Source organism: Ascaphus truei, chromosome 4, assembly GCF_040206685.1.
Source record: "Ascaphus truei isolate aAscTru1 chromosome 4, aAscTru1.hap1, whole genome shotgun sequence".
Taxonomy (NCBI): domain Eukaryota; kingdom Metazoa; phylum Chordata; class Amphibia; order Anura; family Ascaphidae; genus Ascaphus; species Ascaphus truei.
Genome location: NC_134486.1, coordinates 3,355,969 through 3,377,350, shown reverse-complemented (window position 1 = coordinate 3,377,350; position 21,382 = coordinate 3,355,969). Strand labels below are relative to the sequence as shown.

The window sequence follows — 21,382 nt, the reverse complement described above, 5'->3', positions numbered from 1 at the left end:
GCGAGATCCCCGCGTGTCAGCGCAGCAGCGAGATCCCCGCGTGTCAGCGCAGCAGCGAGATCCCCGCGTGTCAGCGCAGCAGCGAGATCCCCGCGTGTCAGCGCAGCAGCGAGATCCCCGCGTGTCAGCGCAGCAGCGAGATCCCCGCGTGTCAGCGCAGCAGCGAGATCCCCGCGTGTCAGCGCTGCAGCGAGATCCCCGCGTGTCAGCGCTGCAGCGAGATCCCCGCGTGTCAGCGCAGCAGCGAGATCCCCGCACGTCAGTGCCGCGCAGCAGCGAGATCCCCGCACGTCAGTGCCGCGCAGCAGCGAGATCCCCTCACGTCAGCGCCGCAGCGAGATCCCCGCACGTCAGCGCCGCAGCGAGATCCCCGCATGTCAGCGCAGCAGCGAGATCCCCGCGTGTCAGCGCAGCAGCGAGTTCCCCGCGTGTCAGCGCAGCAGCGAGATCCCCGCGTGTCAGCGCAGAAGCGAGATCCCCGCACGTCAGCGCAGCAGCGAGATCCCCGCGTGTCAGCGCAGCAGCGAGATCCCCGCGTGTCAGCGCAGCAGCGAGATCCCCGCGTGTCAGCGCAGCAGTGAGATCCCCGCACGTCAGCGCCGCGCAGCAGCGAGATCCCCTCACGTCAGCGCCGCAGCGAGATCCCCGCACATCAGCGCCGCAGCGAGATCCCCGCGCGTCAGCGCAGCAGCGAGATCCCCGCGCGTCAGCGCAGCAGCGAGATCCCCGCGCGTCAGCGAGATCCCCGCGCGTCAGCGCAGCAGCGAGATCCCCGCGCGTCAGCGCAGCAGCGAGATCCCCGCGTGTCAGCGCAGCAGCGAGATCCCCGCGTGTCAGCGCAGCAGCGAGATCCCCGCGTGTCAGCGCAGCAGCGAGATCCCCGCGTGTCAGCGCAGCAGCGAGATCCCCGCGTGTCAGCGCAGCAGCGAGATCCCCGCGTGTCAGCGCAGCAGCGAGATCCCCGCGTGTCAGCGCAGCAGCGAGATCCCCGCGTGTCAGCGCAGCAGCGAGATCCCCGCGTGTCAGCGCAGCAGCGAGATCCCCGCGTGTCAGCGCAGCAGCGAGATCCCCGCGTGTCAGCGCAGCAGCGAGATCCCCGCGTGTCAGCGAGATCCCCGCGTGTCAGCGCAGCAGCGAGATCCCCGCACGTCAGTGCCGCGCAGCAGCGAGATCCCCGCACGTCAGTGCCGCGCAGCAGCGAGATCCCTTCACGTCAGCGCCGCAGCGAGATCCCCGCACATCAGCGCCGCAGCGAGATCCCCGCATGTCAGCGCAGCAGCGAGATCCCCGCGTGTCAGCGCAGCAGCGAGATCCCCGCGTGTCAGCGCAGCAGCGAGATCCCCGCGTGTCAGCGCAGCCAGCGAGATCCCCGCACGTCAGCGCAGCAGCGAGATCCCCGCGTGTCAGCGCAGCAGCGAGATCCCCGCGTGTCAGCGCAGCAGCGAGATCCCCGCGTGTCAGCGCAGCAGCGAGATCCCCTCACGTCAGCGCCGCAGCGAGATCCCCGCACGTCAGCGCCGCAGCGAGATCCCCGCGTGTCAGCGCCGCAGCGAGATCCCCGCGCGTCAGCGCAGCAGCGAGATCCCCGCGCGTCAGCGCAGCAGCGAGATCCCCGCGCGTCAGCGCAGCAGCGAGATCCCCGCGCGTCAGCGCAGCAGCGAGATCCCCGCGTGTCAGCGCAGCAGCGAGATCCCCGCGTGTCAGCGCAGCAGCGAGATCCCCGCGTGTCAGCGCAGCAGCGAGATCCCCGCGTGTCAGCGCAGCAGCGAGATCCCCGCGTGTCAGCGCAGCAGCGAGATCCCCGCGTGTCAGCGCAGGGGCGAGATCCCCGCGTGTCAGCGCAGCAGCGAGATCCCCGCGTGTCAGCGCAGCAGCGAGATCCCCGCACGTCAGCGCCGCAGCGAGATCCCCGCGTGTCAGCGCAGCAGCGAGATCCCCGCGTGTCAGCGCAGCAGCGAGATCCCCGCGTGTCAGCGCAGCAGCGAGATCCCCGCGTGTCAGCGCAGCAGCGAGATCCCCGCGTGTCAGCGCAGCAGCGAGATCCCCGCGTGTCAGCGCAGCAGCGAGATCCCCGCGTGTCAGCGCAGCAGCGAGATCCCCGCACGTCAGCGCAGCAGCGAGATCCCCGCACGTCAGTGCAGCAGAGATCCCCGCACGTCAGCGCCGTGCAGCAGCGAGATCCCCGCGTGTCAGCGCAGCAGCGAGATCCCCGCGTGTCAGCGCAGCGGCGAGATCCCCGCGTGTCAGCGCAGCAGCGAGATCCCCGCGTGTCAGCGCCGCAGCGAGATCCCCGCACGTCAGCGCCGCAGCGAGATCCCCGCACGTCAGCGCCGTGCAGCAGCGAGATCCCCGCGTGTCAGCGCAGCAGCGAGATCCCCGCACGTCAGCGCCGCGCAGCAGCGAGATCCCCGCGTGTCAGCGCAGCAGCGAGATCCCCTCACGTCAGCGCCGCAGCGAGATCCCCGCACGTCAGCGCCGCAGCGAGATCCCCGCGTGTCAGCGCCGCAGCGAGATCCCCGCGTGTCAGCGCAGCAGCGAGATCCCCGCGTGTCAGCGCCGTGCAGCAGCGAGATCCCCGCACGTCAGCGCCGTGCAGCAGCGAGATCCCCGCGTGTCAGCGCAGCAGCGAGATCCCCGCACGTCAGCGCCGCGCAGCAGCGAGATCCCCGCGTGTCAGCGCAGCAGCGAGATCCCCTCACGTCAGCGCCGCAGCGAGATCCCCGCACGTCAGCGCCGCAGCGAGATCCCCGCGTGTCAGCGCCGCAGCGAGATCCCCGCGTGTCAGCGCAGCAGCGAGATCCCCGCGTGTCAGCGCCGTGCAGCAGCGAGATCCCCGCACGTCAGCGCCGTGCAGCAGCGAGATCCCCGCACGTCAGCGCCGTGCAGCAGCGAGATCCCCGCACGTCAGCGCCGTGCAGCAGCGAGATCCCCGCACGTCAGCGCCGTGCAGCAGCGAGATCCCCGCGTGTCAGCGCAGCAGCGAGATCCCCGCACGTCAGTGCCGCGCAGCAGCGAGATCCCCGCACGTCAGTGCCGCGCAGCAGCGAGATCCCCGCACGTCAGCGCCGTGCAGCAGCGAGATCCCCGCACGTCAGCGCCGCAGCAAGGTCAGCGCCGCAGCGAGATCCCCTCACGTCAGCGCCGCAGCGAGATCCCCGCACATCAGCGCCGCAGCGAGATCCCCGCGTCAGCGCCGCAGCGAGATCCCCGCGTGTCAGCGCAGCAGCGAGATCCCCGCGTGTCAGCGCAGCAGCGAGATCCCCGCACGTCAGCGCCGTGCAGCAGCGAGATCCCCGCACGTCAGCGCCGTGCAGCAGCGAGATCCCCGCGTGTCAGCGCAGCAGCGAGATCCCCGCGTGTCAGCGCAGCAGCGATATCCCCGCACGTCAGCGCCGTGCAGCAGCGAGATCCCCGCGTGTCAGCGCCGTGCAGCAGCGAGATCCCCGCGTGTCAGCGCAGCAGCGAGATCCCCGCGTGTCAGCGCAGCAGCGAGATCCCCGCACGTCAGCGCCGTGCAGCAGCGAGATCCCCGCGTGTCAGCGCCGTGCAGCAGCGAGATCCCCGCGTGTCAGCGCCGCAGCGAGATCCCCGCGTGTCAGCGCAGCAGCGAGATCCCCGCGTGTCAGCGCAGCCGGCGAGATCCCCGCGTGTCAGCGCAGCAGCGAGATCCCCGCGTGTCAGCGCAGCAGCGAGATCCCCGCACGTCAGCGCCGCGCAGCAGCGAGATCCCCGCGTGTCAGCGCAGCAGCGAGATCCCCTCACGTCAGCGCCGCAGCGAGATCCCCGCACATCAGCGCCGCAGCGAGATCCCCGCGTCAGCGCCGCAGCGAGATCCCCGCGTGTCAGCGCCACGCGAGATCCCCGCGTGTCAGCGCAGCAGCGAGATCCCCGCGTGTCAGCGCAGCAGCGAGATCCCGCGTGTCAGCGCAGCAGCGAGATCCCCGCGTGTCAGCGCAGCAGCGAGATCCCCACGTGTCAGCGCAGCAGCGAGATCCCCGCGTGTCAGCGCAGCAGCGAGATCCCCGCACGTCAGCGCCGCGCAGCAGCGAGATCCCCGCACGTCAGCGCCGTGCAGCAGCGAGATCCCCGCGTGTCAGCGCAGCAGCGAGATCCCCGCACGTCAGCGCCGTGCAGCAGCGAGATCCCCGCGTGTCAGCGCCGCAGCGAGATCCCCGCGTGTCAGCGCAGCAGCGAGATCCCCGCGTGTCAGCGCAGCAGCGAGATCCCCGCGTGTCAGCGCAGCAGCGAGATCCCCGCGTGTCAGCGCAGCAGCGAGATCCCCGCGTGTCAGCGCAGCAGCGAGATCCCCGCGTGTCAGCGCAGCAGCGAGATCCCCGCGTGTCAGCGCAGCAGCGAGATCCCCGCGTGTCAGCGCAGCAGCGAGATCCCCGCGTGTCAGCGCAGCAGCGAGATCCCCGCGTGTCAGCGCAGCAGCGAGATCCCCGCGTGTCAGCGCAGCAGCGAGATCCCCGCACGTCAGCGCCGTGCAGCAGCGAGATCCCCGCGTGTCAGCGCTGCAGCGAGATCCCCGCGTGTCAGCGCAGCAGCGAGATCCCCGCACGTCAGCGCCGCGCAGCAGCGAGATCCCCGCACGTCAGCGCAGCAGCGAGATCCCCGCGTGTCAGCGCAGCAGCGAGATCCCCGCGTGTCAGCGCAGCAGCGAGATCCCCGCGTGTCAGCGCAGCAGCGAGATCCCCTCACGTCAGCGCCGCAGCGAGATCCCCGCACGTCAGCGCCGCAGCGAGATCCCCGCGTGTCAGCGCCGCAGCGAGATCCCCGCGCGTCAGCGCAGCAGCGAGATCCCCGCGCGTCAGCGCAGCAGCGAGATCCCCGCGTGTCAGCGCAGCAGCGAGATCCCCGCGTGTCAGCGCAGCAGCGAGATCCCCGCGTGTCAGCGCAGCAGCGAGATCCCCGCGTGTCAGCGCAGCAGCGAGATCCCCGCGTGTCAGCGCAGCAGCGAGATCCCCGCGTGTCAGCGCAGCAGCGAGATCCCCGCGTGTCAGCGCAGCAGCGAGATCCCCGCGTGTCAGCGCAGCAGCGAGATCCCCGCGTGTCAGCGCAGCAGCGAGATCCCCGCGTGTTAGCGCAGCAGCGAGATCCCCGCGTGTCAGCGCAGCAGCGAGATCCCCGCGTGTCAGCGCAGCAGCGAGATCCCCGCGTGTCAGCGCAGCAGCGAGATCCCCGCGTGTCAGCGCAGCAGCGAGATCCCCGCACGTCAGCGCAGCAGCGAGATCCCCGCACGTCAGCGCCGTGCAGCAGCGAGATCCCCGCGTCTCAGCGCAGCAGCGAGATCCCCGCACGTCAGCGCCGCGCAGCAGCGAGATCCCCGCGTGTCAGCGCAGCAGCGAGATCCCCTCACGTCAGCGCCGCAGCGAGATCCCCGCACGTCAGCGCCGCAGCGAGATCCCCGCGTGTCAGCGCCGCAGCGAGATCCCCGCGCGTCAGCGCAGCAGCGAGATCCCCGCGTGTCAGCGCAGCAGCGAGATCCCCGCGTGTCAGCGCAGCAGCGAGATCCCCGCGTGTCAGCGCAGCAGCGAGATCCCCGCGTGTCAGCGCAGCAGCGAGATCCCCGCGTGTCAGCGCAGCAGCGAGATCCCCGCGTGTCAGCGCAGCAGCGAGATCCCCGCACGTCAGCGCAGCAGCGAGATCCCCGCGTGTCAGCGCAGCAGCGAGATCCCCGCGTGTCAGCGCAGCAGCGAGATCCCCGCGTGTCAGCGCAGCAGCGAGATCCCCGCACGTCAGCGCAGCAGCGAGATCCCCGCGTGTCAGCGCAGCAGCGAGATCCCCGCACGTCAGCGCCGTGCAGCAGCGAGATCCCCGCGTGTCAGCGCAGCAGCGAGATCCCCGCACGTCAGCGCCGTGCAGCAGCGAGATCCCCGCGTGTCAGCGCCGCAGCGAGATCCCCGCGTGTCAGCGCAGCAGCGAGATCCCCGCGTGTCAGCGCAGCAGCGAGATCCCCGCGTGTCAGCGCCGTGCAGCAGCGAGATCCCCGCACGTCAGCGCCGTGCAGCAGCGAGATCCCCGCACGTCAGCGCCGTGCAGCAGCGAGATCCCCGCGTGTCAGCGCAGCAGCGAGATCCCCGCACGTCAGTGCCGCGCAGCAGCAAGATCCCCGCACGTCAGTGCCGCGCAGCAGCGAGATCCCCGCACGTCAGCGCCGTGCAGCAGCGAGATCCCCGCACGTCAGCGCCGCAGCAAGGTCAGCGCCGCAGCGAGATCCCCTCACGTCAGCGCCGCAGCGAGATCCCCGCACATCAGCGCCGCAGCGAGATCCCCGCGTCAGCGCCGCAGCGAGATCCCCGCGTGTCAGCGCAGCAGCGAGATCCCCGCGTGTCAGCGCAGCAGCGAGATCCCCGCACGTCAGCGCCGTGCAGCAGCGAGATCCCCGCACGTCAGCGCCGTGCAGCAGCGAGATCCCCGCGTGTCAGCGCAGCAGCGAGATCCCCGCGTGTCAGCGCAGCAGCGATATCCCCGCACGTCAGCGCCGTGCAGCAGCGAGATCCCCGCGTGTCAGCGCCGTGCAGCAGCGAGATCCCCGCGTGTCAGCGCAGCAGCGAGATCCCCGCGTGTCAGCGCAGCAGCGAGATCCCCGCACGTCAGCGCCGTGCAGCAGCGAGATCCCCGCGTGTCAGCGCCGTGCAGCAGCGAGATCCCCGCGTGTCAGCGCCGCAGCGAGATCCCCGCGTGTCAGCGCAGCAGCGAGATCCCCGCGTGTCAGCGCAGCAGCGAGATCCCCGCGTGTCAGCGCAGCCGGTGAGATCCCCGCGTGTCAGCGCAGCAGCGAGATCCCCGCACGTCAGCGCCGCGCAGCAGCGAGATCCCCGCGTGTCAGCGCAGCAGCGAGATCCCCGCACATCAGCGCCGCAGCGAGATCCCCGCGTCAGCGCCGCAGCGAGATCCCCGCGTGTCAGCGCCGCAGCGAGATCCCCGCGTGTCAGCGCAGCAGCGAGATCCCCGCGTGTCAGCGCAGCAGCGAGATCCCGCGTGTCAGCGCAGCAGCGAGATCCCCGCGTGTCAGCGCAGCAGCGAGATCCCCGCGTGTCAGCGCAGCAGCGAGATCCCCGCACGTCAGCGCCGCGCTGCAGCGAGATCCCCGCACGTCAGCGCCGTGCAGCAGCGAGATCCCCGCGTGTCAGCGCAGCAGCGAGATCCCCGCACGTCAGCGCCGTGCAGCAGCGAGATCCCCGCGTGTCAGCGCCGCAGCGAGATCCCCGCGTGTCAGCGCAGCAGTGAGATCCCCGCGTGTCAGCGCAGCAGCGAGATCCCCGCGTGTCAGCGCAGCAGCGAGATCCCCGCGTGTCAGCGCAGCAGCGAGATCCCCGCGTGTCAGCGCAGCAGCGAGATCCCCGCGTGTCAGCGCAGCAGCGAGATCCCCGCACGTCAGCGCAGCAGCGAGATCCCCGCGTGTCAGCGCAGCAGCGAGATCCCCGCGTGTCAGCACAGCAGCGAGATCCCCGCGTGTCAGCGCAGCAGCGAGATCCCCGCGTGTCAGCGCAGCAGCGAGATCCCCGCACGTCAGCGCCGTGCAGCAGCGAGATCCCCGCGTGTCAGCGCTGCAGCGAGATCCCCGCGTGTCAGCGCAGCAGCGAGATCCCCGCACGTCAGCGCCGCGCAGCAGCGAGATCCCCGCACGTCAGCGCAGCAGCGAGATCCCCGCACGTCAGCGCCGCGCAGCAGCGAGATCCCCGCGTGTCAGCGCAGCAGCGAGATCCCCGCGTGTCAGCGCCGTGCAGCAGCGAGATCCCCGCACGTCAGCGCCGTGCAGCAGCGAGATCCCCGCGTGTCAGCGCAGCAGCGAGATCCCCGCACGTCAGTGCCGCGCAGCAGCGAGATCCCCGCACGTCAGTGCCGCGCAGCAGCGAGATCCCCGCACGTCAGCGCCGTGCAGCAGCGAGATCCCCGCACGTCAGCGCCGCAGCAAGGTCAGCGCCGCAGCGAGATCCCCTCACGTCAGCGCCGCAGCGAGATCCCCGCACATCAGCGCCGCAGCGAGATCCCCGCGTCAGCGCCGCAGCGAGATCCCCGCGTGTCAGCACAGCAGCGAGATCCCCGCGTGTCAGCGCAGCAGCGAGATCCCCGCACGTCAGCGCCGTGCAGCAGCGAGATCCCCGCACGTCAGCGCCGTGCAGCAGCGAGATCCCCGCGTGTCAGCGCAGCAGCGAGATCCCCGCGTGTCAGCGCAGCAGCGATATCCCCGCACGTCAGCGCCGTGCAGCAGCGAGATCCCCGCGTGTCAGCGCCGTGCAGCAGCGAGATCCCCGCGTGTCAGCGCAGCAGCGAGATCCCCGCGTGTCAGCGCAGCAGCGAGATCCCCGCACGTCAGCGCCGTGCAGCAGCGAGATCCCCGCACGTCAGCGCCGTGCAGCAGCGAGATCCCCGCGTGTCAGCGCCGCAGCGAGATCCCCGCGTGTCAGCGCAGCAGCGAGATCCCCGCGTGTCAGCGCAGCAGCGAGATCCCCGCGTGTCAGCGCAGCGGCGAGATCCCCGCGTGTCAGCGCAGCAGCGAGATCCCCGCACGTCAGCGCCGCGCAGCAGCGAGATCCCCGCGTGTCAGCGCAGCAGCGAGATCCCCTCACGTCAGCGCCGCAGCGACATCCCCGCACATCAGCGCCGCAGCGAGATCCCCGCGTCAGCGCCGCAGCGAGATCCCCGCGTGTCAGCGCCGCAGCGAGATCCCCGCGTGTCAGCGCAGCAGCGAGATCCCCGCGTGTCAGCGCAGCAGCGAGATCCCCGCGTGTCAGCGCAGCGGCGAGATCCCCGCGTGTCAGCGCAGCAGCGAGATCCCCGCACGTCAGCGCCGCGCAGCAGCGAGATCCCCGCGTGTCAGCGCAGCAGCGAGATCCCCGCGTGTCAGCGCAGCAGCGAGATCCCCTCACGTCAGCGCCGCAGCGACATCCCCGCACATCAGCGCCGCAGCGAGATCCCCGCGTCAGCGCCGCAGCGAGATCCCCGCGTGTCAGCGCCGCAGCGAGATCCCCGCGTGTCAGCGCAGCAGCGAGATCCCCGCGTGTCAGCGCAGCAGCGAGATCCCCGCGTGTCAGCGCAGCAGCGAGATCCCCGCGTGTCAGCGCAGCAGCGAGATCCCCGCGTGTCAGCGCAGCAGCGAGATCCCCGCGTGTCAGCGCAGCAGCGAGATCCCCGCGTGTCAGCGCAGCAGCGAGATCCCCGCGTGTCAGCGCAGCAGCGAGATCCCCGCGTGTCAGCGCAGCAGCGAGATCCCCGCGTGTCAGCGCAGCAGCGAGATCCCCGCGTGTCAGCGCAGCAGCGAGATCCCCGCACGTCAGCGCCGTGCAGCAGCGAGATCCCCGCGTGTCAGCGCTGCAGCGAGATCCCCGCGTGTCAGCGCAGCAGCGAGATCCCCGCACGTCAGCGCCGCGCAGCAGCGAGATCCCCGCACGTCAGCGCAGCAGCGAGATCCCCGCACGTCAGCGCCGCGCAGCAGCGAGATCCCCGCGTGTCAGCGCAGCAGCGAGATCCCCGCGTGTCAGCGCAGCAGCGAGATCCCCGCGTGTCAGCGCCGCGCAGCAGCGAGATCCCCGCACGTCAGCGCCGCGCAGCAGCGAGATCCCCGCGTGTCAGCGCAGCAGCGAGATCCCCGCGTGTCAGCGCAGCAGCGAGATCCCCGCGTGTCAGCGCCGCGCAGCAGCGAGATCCCCGCACGTCAGCGCCGCGCAGCAGCGAGATCCCCGCACGTCAGCGCCGCGCAGCAGCGAGATCCCCGCGTGTCAGCGCCGCAGCGAGACACCCGCCGTGTTCCGCTCACCTCGATGTAGGTGTTCTCCTGCGCTGGCAGTGAGAAGATCTTGCGCGGGTTCTCGTATAGGCGCTTGATGATGTCATCGATAGTCAGGCGCCCCTCGCTGACCGCTGTGAGGAGCAGGGGTAGCATGGTCTCCAGGCCGGGGTACCCGGGAGGGGGGCTGGGGCTGTCCTTCTCCTCCACAGAGTGAGGGGCTGCAGGGGAGCAGGCGAGAGGTGAGACCCCCGCACCAGCACATGTATGTTACTTTATAACACGCTATAACCCCGCACCAGCACATGTATGTTACGTTATAACACGCTATAACCCCGCACCAGCACATGTATGTTACGTTATAACACGCTATAACCCCGCACCAGCACATGTATGGCACATGTATGTTACTTTATAGCACACTATAACCCGCACCAGTACATGTATGTTACTTTATAACACGCTATAACCCGCACCAGCACCTGTATGTTACTTTATAACACACTATAACCCCGCACCAGCACATGTATGTTACTTTATAACACGCTATAACCCCACACCAGCACACGTATGTTACTTTATAACACGCTATAACCCAGCACCAGCACATGCATGTGTGAAGATTGAGATAATGTGTGTGGCTATCATCACCTCCATTTTGGCCTAACCACAATTTTGAGTGTTTGTATGTATGCTAATCCATTTATTCGTGTATGAACTATGAATGTTTGATTCTGCAGAGTATCGCTCCTAAATGTAACTAACCCTTGTGTAATTCCTACAAGGCATGCAAGAATTGAAATAGCATTCGTAAGCGATTTCTCCTGCATTAGATATTTCTGCTGAGAGTAGGATCTGTTATCTAACAGTTACAGTGCATACAGGGCTGAACAGAGTAACTCCCTTATGTCACAAGGTTAAGAGGCCCACATTATGGTAAATTATCGATAAGAATATAGCGTATGCAGCATATTTAGGTATCAATATGTCTTTTTGTATAAGTCATCATATATTTTTTATCTCTAAGCCAGCCCCCTTAAGGGGTGTATTACTCATTTTGAAATGTATAAAAATGTGATAATAAGCAATATGTTTTCAGAGGCTTGAGTTCTTTCTGAATTCTTGTCTCCCAATTGTGCCTTGGTATAGATAAACTCATATTGTTACTTTTTTGAACCCTTGACTCATTGATTTTATTTCTACGCTTTAACACGTGGCGCCCGAATAGGGACCCAACATCTCGGGACCATGAAAGCCCAGACGGAGAAGCTGCTACATTACTCAAACGTGCGCACTTGGAATAAGGTATGGCTTTATGCTTTTTAACAGAAAAAGCCGTTAGATTAAATGTTTGAGTAATCAGTAGACAATTTGTTCATTATGGGCAACCTACCTGAGTGACGGGACACCCTGTATCACGTGAGTTTATCAATATTATACTGATCAGGTATTGTTATTGTTGTTTTTATATTATTGCCATAAACTCAGGTTATACCGTGTGCCGCTAAACAGCAGGGCCAAGTAAGGGCCCGGAGAGTGGGAGAGGGGACGGCAGTGCCCGGCCCGGAGGTGGGTAAGGGGACGGCAGTGCCCGGAGAGTGGGAGAGGGGACGGCAGTGCCCGGAGAGTGGGTAAGGGGACGGAAGTGCCCGGAGAGTGGGAGAGGGGACGGCAGTGCCCGGAGAGTGGGAGAGGAGACGGCAGTGCCCGGAGAGTGGGAGAGGAGACGGCAGTGCCCGGAGAGTGGGAGAGGAGACGGCAGTGCCCGGAGAGTGGGAGAGGAGACGGCAGTGCCCGGAGAGTGGGAGAGGAGACGGCAGTGCCCGGAGAGTGGGAGAGGAGACGGCAGTGCCCGGAGAATGAGAGAGGAGACGGCAGTGCCCGGAGAGTGGGAGAGGAGACGGCAGTGCCCGGAGAGTGGGAGAGGAGACGGCAGTGCCCGGAGAGTGGGAGAGGAGACGGCAGTGCCCGGAGAGTGGGAGAGGAGACGGCAGTGCCCGGAGAGTGGGAGAGGAGACGGCAGTGCCCGGAGAGTGGGAGAGGAGACGGCAGTGCCCGGAGAGTGGGAGAGGAGACGGCAGTGCCCGGAGAGTGGGAGAGGAGACGGCAGTGCCCGGAGAGTGGGAGAGGGGATGGCAGTGCCCGGAGAGTGGGAGAGGGGATGGCAGTGCCCGGAGAGTGGGAGAGGAAACGGCAGTGCCCGGAGAGTGGGAGAGGAGACGGCAGTGCCCGGAGAGTGGGTAAGGGGACGGCAGTGCCCGGAGAGTGGGTAAGGGGACGGCATTCCCAGGCCCGAGGTGGGTAAGGGGACGGCAGTGCCCGGAGAGTGGGAGAGGGGACGGCAGTGCCCGGAGAGTGGGTAAGGGGACGGCAGTGCCCGGAGAGTGGGTAAGGGTACACCCAGAGAGTGGGTAAGGGGACGGGTGCCCGGAGAGTGGGTAAGGGGACGCCCGTAGAGTGGGTAAGGGGACGGCAGTGCCCGGAGAGTGGGTAAGGGGACGGCAGTGCCCGGCCCGGAGGTGGGAGAGGAGACGGCAGTGCCCGGAGAGTGGGAGAGGAGACGGCAGTGCCCGGAGAGTGGGTAAGGGGACGGCAGTGCCCGGAGAGTGGGAGAGGGGACGGCAGTGCCCGGAGAGTGGGTGAGGGGACGGCAGTGCCCGGAGAGTGGGAGAGGAGACGGCAGTGCCCGGAGAGTGGGAGAGGGGACGGCAGTGCCCGGCCCGGAGAGTGGGAGAGGAGACGGCAGTGCCCGGAGAGTGGGAGAGGGGACGGCAGTGCCCGGCCCGGAGAGTGGGAGAGGAGACGGCAGTGCCCGGAGAGTGGGTAAGGGGACGGCAGTGCCCGGAGAGTGGGAGAGGGGACGGCAGTGCCCGGCCCGGAGGTGGGTAAGGGGACTGCAGTGCCCGGAGAGTGGGAGAGGGGACGGCAGTGCCCGGAGAGTGGGTAAGGGGACGGCAGTGCCCGGAGAGTGGGTAAGGGGACACCCAGAGAGTGGGTAAGGGGACGGGTGCCCGGAGAGTGGGTAAGGGGACGCCCGGAGAGTGTGTAAAGGGACGGCAGTGCCCGGAGAGTGGGTAAGGGGACGGCAGTGCCCGGCCCGGAGGTGGGAGAGGAGACGGCAGTGCCCGGAGAGTGGGAGAGGAGACTGCAGTGCCCGGAGAGTGGGTAAGGGGACGGCAGTGCCCGGAGAGTGGGAGAGGGGACGGCAGTGCCCGGAGAGTGGGAGAGGGGACGGCAGTGCCCGGCCCGGAGGTGGGTAAGGGGACTGCAGTGCCCGGAGAGTGGGAGAGGGGACGGCAGTGCCCGGAGAGTGGGTAAGGGGACGGCAGTGCCCGGAGAGTGGGTAAGGGGACACCCAGAGAGTGGGTAAGGGGACGGGTGCCCGGAGAGTGGGTAAGGGGACGCCCGGAGAGTGTGTAAAGGGACGGCAGTGCCCGGAGAGTGGGTAAGGGGACGGCAGTGCCCGGCCCGGAGGTGGGAGAGGAGACGGCAGTGCCCGGAGAGTGGGAGAGGAGACTGCAGTGCCCGGAGAGTGGGTAAGGGGACGGCAGTGCCCGGAGAGTGGGAGAGGGGACGGCAGTGCCCGGAGAGTGGGTGAGGGGACGGCAGTGCCCGGAGAGTGGGAGAGGGGATGGCAGTGCCCGGAGAGTGGAAGAGGGGACGGCAGTGCCCGGCCCGGAGAGTGGGAGAGGAGACGGCAGTGCCCGGAGAGTGGGAGAGGGGACGGCAGTGCCCGGCCCGGAGAGTGGGAGAGGAGACGGCAGTGCCCGGAGAGTGGGTAAGGGGACGGCAGTGCCCGGAGAGTGGGAGAGGGGACGGCAGTGCCCGGAGAGTGGGAGAGGGGACGGCAGTGCCCGGCCCGGAGGTGGGTAAGGGGACTGCAGTGCCCGGAGAGTGGGAGAGGGGACGGCAGTGCCCGGAGAGTGGGTAAGGGGACGGCAGTGCCCGGAGAGTGGGAGAGGGGACGGCAGTGCCCGGAGAGTGGGAGAGGAGACGGCAGTGCCCGGAGAGCGGGAGAGGAGACGGCAGTGCCCGGAGAGCGGGAGAGGAGACGGCAGTGCCCGGAGAGTGGGAGAGGAAACTGCAGTGCCCGGAGAGTGGGAGAGGAAACGTCAGTGCCCGGAGAGCGGGAGAGGAGACGGCAGTGCCCGGAGAGTGGGTAAGGGGACGGCAGTGCCCGGAGAGTGGGAGAGGGGACGGCATTCCCAGGCCCGAGGTGGGTAAGGGGACGGCAGTGCCCGGAGAGTGGGAGAGGGGACGGCAGTGCCCGGAGAGTGGGTAAGGGGACGGCAGTGCCCGGAGAGTGGGTAAGGGTACACCCGGAGAGTGGGTAAGGGGACGGGTGCCCGGAGAGTGGGTAAGGGGACGCCCGTAGAGTGGGTAAGGGGACGGCAGTGCCGGAGAGTGGGTAAGGGGACGGCAGTGCCCGCCCAGAGGTGGGAGAGGAGACGGCAGTGCCCGGAGAGTGGGAGAGGAGACGGCAGTGCCCGGAGAGTGGGAGAGGGGATGGCAGTGCCCGGAGAGTGGGAGAGGAAACGGCAGTGCCCGGAGAGTGGGAGAGGAGACGGCAGTGCCCGGAGAGTGGTAGAGGGGATGGCAGTGCCCGGAGAGTGGTAGAGGGGATGGCAGTGCCCGGAGAGTGGGAGATGGGATGGCAGTGCCCGGAGAGTGGGAGAGGAGACGGCAGTGCCCGGAGAGTGGGAGATGGGACGGCATTCCCAGGCCCGAGGTGGGTAAGGGGACGGCAGTGCCCGGAGAGTGGGAGAGGGGACGGCAGTGCCCGGAGAGTGGGTAAGGGGACGGCAGTGCCCGGAGAGTGGGTAAGGGTACACCCAGAGAGTGGGTAAGGGGACGGGTGCCCGGAGAGTGGGTAAGGGGACGCCCGTCGAGTGGGTAAGGGGACGGCAGTGCCCGGCCCAGAGGTGGGAGAGGAGACGGCAGTGCCCGGAGAGTGGGAGAGGAGACGGCAGTGCCCGGAGAGTGGGAGAGGGGATGGCAGTGCCCGGAGAGTGGGAGAGGAAACGGCAGTGCCCGGAGAGTGGGAGAGGAGACGGCAGTGCCCGGAGAGTGGTAGAGGGGATGGCAGTGCCCGGAGAGTGGGAGATGGGATGGCAGTGCCCGGAGAGTGGGAGAGGAGACGGCAGTGCCCGGAGAGTGGGAGATGGGATGGCAGTGCCCGGAGAGTGGGAGAGGAGACGGCAGTGCCCGGAGAGTGGGAGAGGAGACGGCAGTGCCCGGAGAGTGGGAGAGGAGACGGCAGTGCCCGGAGAGTGGGAGAGGAGACGGCAGTGCCCGGAGAGTGGGAGAGGAGACGGCAGTGCCCGGAGAGTGGGAGAGGAGACGGCAGTGCCCGGAGAGTGGTAGAGGGGATGGCAGTGCCCGGAGAGTGGGAGAGGGGACGGCAGTGCCCGGAGAGTGGGAGAGGAGACGGCAGTGCCCGGAGAGTGGGAGAGGAGACGGCAGTGCCCGGAGAGTGGGAGAGGAGACGGCAGTGCCCGGAGAGTGGGTAAGGGGACGGCAGTGCCCGGAGAGTGGGTAAGGGTACACCCAGAGAGTGGGTAAGGGGACGGGTGCCCGGAGAGTGGGTAAGGGGACGCCCGTAGAGTGGGTAAGGGGACGGCAGTGCCCGGAGAGTGGGTAAGGGGACGGCAGTGCCCGGCCCGGAGGTGGGAGAGGAGACGGCAGTGCCCGGAGAGTGGGAGAAGAGACGGCAGTGCCCGGAGAGTGGGAGAGGGGATGGCAGTGCCCGGAGAGTGGGAGAGGAAACGGCAGTGCCCGGAGAGTGGGAGAGGAGACGGCAGTGCCCGGAGAGTGGTAGAGGGGATGGCAGTGCCCGGAGAGTGGTAGAGGGGATGGCAGTGCCCGGAGAGTGGGAGATGGGATGGCAGTGCCCGGAGAGTGGGAGAGGAGACGGCAGTGCCCGGAGAGTGGGAGATGGGATGGCAGTGCCCGGAGAGTGGGAGAGGAGACGGCAGTGCCCGGAGAGTGGGAGAGGAGACGGCAGTGCCCGGAGAGTGGGAGAGGAGACGGCAGTGCCCGGAGAGTGGTAGTAGAGGGGATGGCAGTGCCCGGAGAGTGGGAGAGGGGACGGCAGTGCCCGGAGAGTGGGAGAGGAGACGGCAGTGCCCGGAGAGTGGGAGAGGAGACGGCAGTGCCCGGAGAGTGGGAGAGGAGACGGCAGTGCCCGGAGAGTGGGAGAGGAGACGGCAGTGCCCGGAGAGTGGGAGAGGGGACGGCAGTGCCCGGCCCGGAGAGTGGGAGAGGAGACGGCAGTGCCCGGAGAGTGGGAGAGGGGACGGCAGTGCCCAGCCCGGAGAGTGGGAGAGGAGACGGCAGTGCCCGGAGAGTGGGTAAGGGGACGGCAGTGCCCGGAGAGTGGGTAAGGGGACGGCAGTGCCCAGAGAGTGGGAGAGGGGACGGCAGTGCCCGGCCCGGAGGTGGGTAAGGGGACGGCAGTGCCCGGAGAGTGGGAGAGGGGACGGCAGTGCCCGGAGAGTGGGTAAGGGGACGGCAGTGCCCGGAGAGTGGGTAAGGGGACGACAGTGCCCGGAGAGTGGGTAAGGGGACACCCAGAGAGTGGGTAAGGGGACGGGTGCCCGGAGAGTGGGTAAGGGGACGCCCGGAGAGTGGGTAAGGGGACGGCAGTGCCCGGAGAGTGGGTAAGGGGACGGCAGTGCCCGGCCCGGAGGTGGGAGAGGAGACGGCAGTGCCCGGAGAGTGGGAGAGGAGACGGCAGTGCCCGGAGAGTGGGTGAGGGGACGGCAGTGCCCGGAGAGTGGGAGAGGGGACGGCAGTGCCCGGAGAGTGGGAGAGGGGACGGCAGTGCCCGGAGAGTGGGAGAGGGGACGGCAGTGCCCGGCCCGGAGAGTGGGAGAGGAAACGGCAGTGCCCGGAGAGTGGGAGAGGGGACGGCAGTGCCCGGCCCGGAGAGTGGGAGAGGGGACGGCAGTGCCCGGAGAGTGGGTAAGGGGACGGCAGTGCCGGAGAGAGGGAGAGGGGACGGCAGTGCCCGGAGAGTGGGTAAGGGGACGGGTGCCCGGAGAGTGGGTAAGGGGACGCCCGGAGAGTGGGTAAGGGGACGGCAGTGCCCGGAGAGTGGGTAAGGGGACGGCAGTGCCCGGAGAGTGGGTAAGGGGACGGCAGTGCCCGGAGAGTGGGTAAGGGGACGGCAGTGCCCAGAGAGTGGGTAAGGGGACGGCAGTGCCCAGAGAGTGGGTAAGGGGACGGAAGTGCCCGGAGAGTGGGTGAGGGGACGGCAGTGCCCGGAGAGTGGGAGAGGGGACGGCAGTGCCCGGCCCGGAGGTGGGTAAGGGGACTGCAGTGCCCGGAGAGTGGGAGAGGGGACGGCAGTGCCCGGAGAGTGGGTAAGGGGACGGCAGTGCCCGGAGAGTGGGAGAGGGGACGGCAGTGCCCGGAGAGTGGGAGAGGGGACGGCAGTGCCCGGCCCGGAGGTGGGTAAGGGGACTGCAGTGCCCGGAGAGTGGGAGAGGGGACGGCAGTGCCCGGAGAGTGGGAGAGGGGACGGCAGTGCCCGGAGAGTGGGAGAGGGGACGGCAGTGCCCGGAGAGTGGGAGAGGAGACGGCAGTGCCCGGAGAGCGGGAGAGGAGACGGCAGTGCCCGGAGAGCGGGAGAGGAGACGGCAGTGCCCGGAGAGCGGGAGAGGAAACGTCAGTGCCCGGAGAGTGGGAGAGGAAACGTCAGTGCCCGGAGAGCGGGAGAGGAGACGGCAGTGCCCGGAGAGTGGGAGAGGGGACGGCATTCCCAGGCCCGAGGTGGGTAAGGGGACGGCAGTGCCCGGAGAGTGGGAGAGGGGACGGCAGTGCCCGGAGAGTGGGTAAGGGGACGGCAGTGCCCGGAGAGTGGGAGAGGGGACGGCATTCCCAGGCCCGAGGTGGGTAAGGGGACGGCAGTGCCCGGAGAGTGGGAGAGGGGACGGCAGTGCCCGGAGAGTGGGTAAGGGGACGGCAGTGCCCGGAGAGTGGGTAAGGGGACGGCAGTGCCCGGAGAGTGGGTAAGGGGACGGCAGTGCCCGGAGAGTGGGTAAGGGGACGGCAGTGCCCGGAGAGTGGGTAAGGGGACGGCAGTGCCCGGAGAGTGGGTAAGGGGACGGCAGTGCCCGGAGAGTGGGTAAGGGGACGGCAGTGCCCGGAGAGTGGGTAAGGGGACGGCAGTGCCCGGAGAGTGGGTAAGGGGACGGCAGTGCCCGGAGAGTGGGTAAGGGGACGGCAGTGCCCGGAGAGTGGGTAAGGGGACGGCAGTGCCCGGAGAGTGGGTAAGGGGACGGCAGTGCCCGGAGAGTGGGTAAGGGGATGGCAGTGCCCGGAGAGTGGGTAAGGGGACGGAGGTGCCCAGAGTGGGTAAGGGGACGGAAGTGCCCGGCCTGGACGTGGGAGAGGAGACGGCAGTGCCCAGCCCAGGAGGTGGGTAAGGGGACGGCAGTGCCCGGCGGTGGGTAAGGGGACGGCAGTGCCCGGCGGTGGGTAAGGGGACGGCAGTGCCCGGCGGTGGGTAAGGGGTCGGCAGTGCCCGGAGAGTGGGTAAGGGGACGGCAGTGCCCGGCCCAGGAGGTGGGTAAGGGGACGGCAGTGCCCGGAGAGTGGGTAAGGGGACGGCAGTGCCCGGCCTGGACGTGGGAGAGGGGACGGCAGTGCCCAGCCCAGGAGGTGGGTAAGGGGACGGCAGTGCCCGGCGGTGGGTAAGGGGACGGCAGTGCCCAGCAGGTGGGTAAGGGGACGGCAGTGCCCAGCAGGTGGGTAAGGGGACGGCAGTGCCCAGCAGGTGGGTAAGGGGACGGCAGTGCCCAGCAGGTGGGTAAGGGGACGGCAGTGCACGGCCCGGCGGTGGGTAAGGGGACGGCAGTGCCCAGCCCAGAGAGTGGGTAAGGGGATGGCAATGCCCGGCAGTGGGTAAGGGGACGGCAGTGCCCGGCGGTGGGTAAGGGGACGGCAGTGCCCAGCCCAGAGAGTGGGTAAGGGGATGGCAATGCCCGGCAGTGGGTAAGGGGACGGCAGTGCCCGGCGGTGGGTAAGGGGACGGCAGTGCCCAGCAGGTGGGTAAGGGGACGGCAGTGCACGGCCCGGCGGTGGGTAAGGGGACGGCAGTGCCCGACAGTGGGTAAGGGGACGGCAGTGCCCGGCGGTGGGTAAGGGGACGGCAGTGCCCGGCGGTGGGTAAGGGGACGGCAGTTCCCAGCCCAGAGAGTGGGTAAGGGGATGGCAATGCCCGGCAGTGGGTAAGGGGACGGCAGTGCCCGGCGGTGGGTAAGGGGACAGCAGTGCCCAGCCCAGAGAGTGGGTAAGGGGACGGCAATGCCCGGCGGTGGGTAAGGGGACGGCAGTGCCCGGCGGTGGGTAAGGGGACAGCAGTGCCCGGCGGTGGGTAAGGGGACAGCAGTGCCCAGCCCAGAGAGTGGGTAAGGGGACGGCAATGCCCGGCGGTGGGTAAAGGGACGGCAGTGCCCGACCCGGAGGTGGGTAAGGGGACGGCAGTGCCCGGAGAGTGGGAGAGGGGACGGCAGTGCCCAGAGAGTGGGTAAGGGGATGGCAATGCCCGGCAGTGGGTAAGGGGACGGCAGTGCCCGGCGGTGGGTAAGGGGACAGCAGTGCCCAGCCCAGAGAGTGGGTAAGGGGACGGCAATGCCCGGCGGTGGGTAAGGGGACGGCAGTGCCCGACCCGGAGGTGGGTAAGTTTAACCCACAGTGCCGATACTATGACTGCAATTGGCCAGGTCATCTATGGAAAGATTGCCCCACTGCCTCCATGCACAGCTCCCCCTATTCCGGGGCCATGTTCTAAAGCACCCCAACGTGGGAGCAGCGGCAGGCGATCCAGATCCCCCATCTCATGACTCCAACTGCACACCATGTCGCCCCAATCAGGCAGGGGCCCCCTGCTGACGAGGAGTCGTGTCTGCACCCCGTGATGATCAGGACCAAGACGGCTACCGAACAGAGCCGCTGTGACTCTGGTTTGACCCGATATGGTCAGCCAGAACATCTTTTGCCTGGGGTGAGGATCCAGGTTCAACTAGCTGATGGAGAACCCTGCAAGTGGCCAGGGTCCACCACGATTGGGCAGCGGACCGAGGGATCCGGGATGTGGGGGTACTCCCAGGACTTGAGGTGGATGCTTTGCTGGGCAGACCCGGAGGCGGTGCCGATCACGGCCGTGTCCTGCCACCAGAGACGAGGGATCGCCGGCACAGAAACCCCAGGGATTTCGGTGACAGATCCGAGGCCTATCACTCCCAGGAGCCTGGCGCCTTTACCCACAGAGGTAAGCCAAGGGAAGCCCGCCACCATGGCCCGACCTCTCACTGACTGCCCCCTCCCTCGCGCTAGCGAAGTCTTTGCGGCTAAATGCCGGCTGTCATCTGGTCGCTGCGAACGGCCGCGGTGAAACGTCCGCGGCTCGCTTCTGCCGTACGATGGATAAGGGGGGTGGGTAAGGGGGGTGGGTAAGGGGGGTGGGTAAGGGGGGTGGGTAAGGGGGGTGGGTAAGGGGGGTGGATTTACCCCCAGTTACCGGGTAATCCTACGAGGTCCTGCAGCTCTCAGACGGTGAAACGCGTTACAGAATACGCCATTTCTTTGTGGGGTACCAGGGCCCCCCCATTGCAAAGTAGCGACGTGCAAACAGTGTAGGGCACCGGTATATACTATGCACCCCCACATCCGTGGCTCCAGCGCTCACCGTGGTCCGTGGCGAAGCAGTCGATGATCGGCAGGTTGTCCCAGAGAGCCTCCATGTCCTCGCGGGTCCCCAGCATGGGGCGCACTTGTCCCCGGACGTGGCCCAGCCGCTCCAGGTCATCGAGGCACAGGAAGAGGTGGTGGGGGGCCACCTCGCAGGTCACCGGGAGGCCCTTCTGCTTGGCGGCCTTAATGATCAGGATCTGAGAGGGAAGGAGGCAGAGAGTCACACAGCACGCAACCCCCACCCGCCGCACGCCACCCCCACCCACCGCACGCCACCCCCACCCACCGCACAAACACGCCAACACGCCGCACGCCACCCCCACCCGCCGCACGCCACCCCCACCCACCGCACGCAACCCCCACCCGCCGCACAAACACGCCAACCTGCCAGACGCCACCCCCACCCGCCGCACGCCACCCCCACCCGCCGCACAAACACGCCAACCCCCCGCACGCCACCCCCACCCACCGCACGCAACCCCCGACCCGCCGCACAAACACGCCAACCCGCCGCACGCCACCCCCACCCACCGCACGCCACCCCCACCAAGCGCACACCACCCACCGCACGCAACCCCCACCCGCCGCACAAACACGCCAACCCGCCGCACGCCACCCTCACCCACTGCACGCCACCCCCACCCACCGCACGCCATCCCCACCCCCGTCCTCCCCCACCCACCCCCTGCAACCCCCTTCCAACCCACTGCCACTGCCGCCCGATTACTGGGGCAAAGTGTACTAATGGCAGTGACAGGGTTAAGGGGTCAGTTCCTCCAGGGGCAAAGTGTACTAATGGTAGTGACATGGTTAAGGGGTCAGTCCCTCCTAGGGGCAAAGTGTACTAATGGCAGTGACAGGGTTAAGGGGTCATACCCTCCTAGGGGCAAAGTGTACTAATGGCAGTGACAGGGTTAAGGGGTCAGTCTCTCCTAGGGGCAAAGTGTACTA

The 21,382-nt window shown here is 68.0% G+C and overlaps 1 protein-coding gene across 5 annotated transcripts in view; it reads right to left on the bottom strand.

Moving 5' to 3' along the window:
- LOC142492494 (multifunctional protein CAD-like) overlaps positions 1-21,382 on the bottom strand; it is a 204,035-nt gene that overhangs the window by 57,232 nt on the left and 125,421 nt on the right. For all 5 annotated transcript variants that reach the window (XM_075595154.1, XM_075595157.1, XM_075595158.1 and 2 more), the window contains 2 exons: positions 20,427-20,628; positions 9,764-9,954 (listed from right to left, as the gene is read on the bottom strand). In XM_075595154.1, the coding sequence (XP_075451269.1) occupies positions 9,764-9,954; positions 20,427-20,628 (393 nt within the window). The remainder of the gene's footprint in view (positions 1-9,763; positions 9,955-20,426; positions 20,629-21,382) is intronic.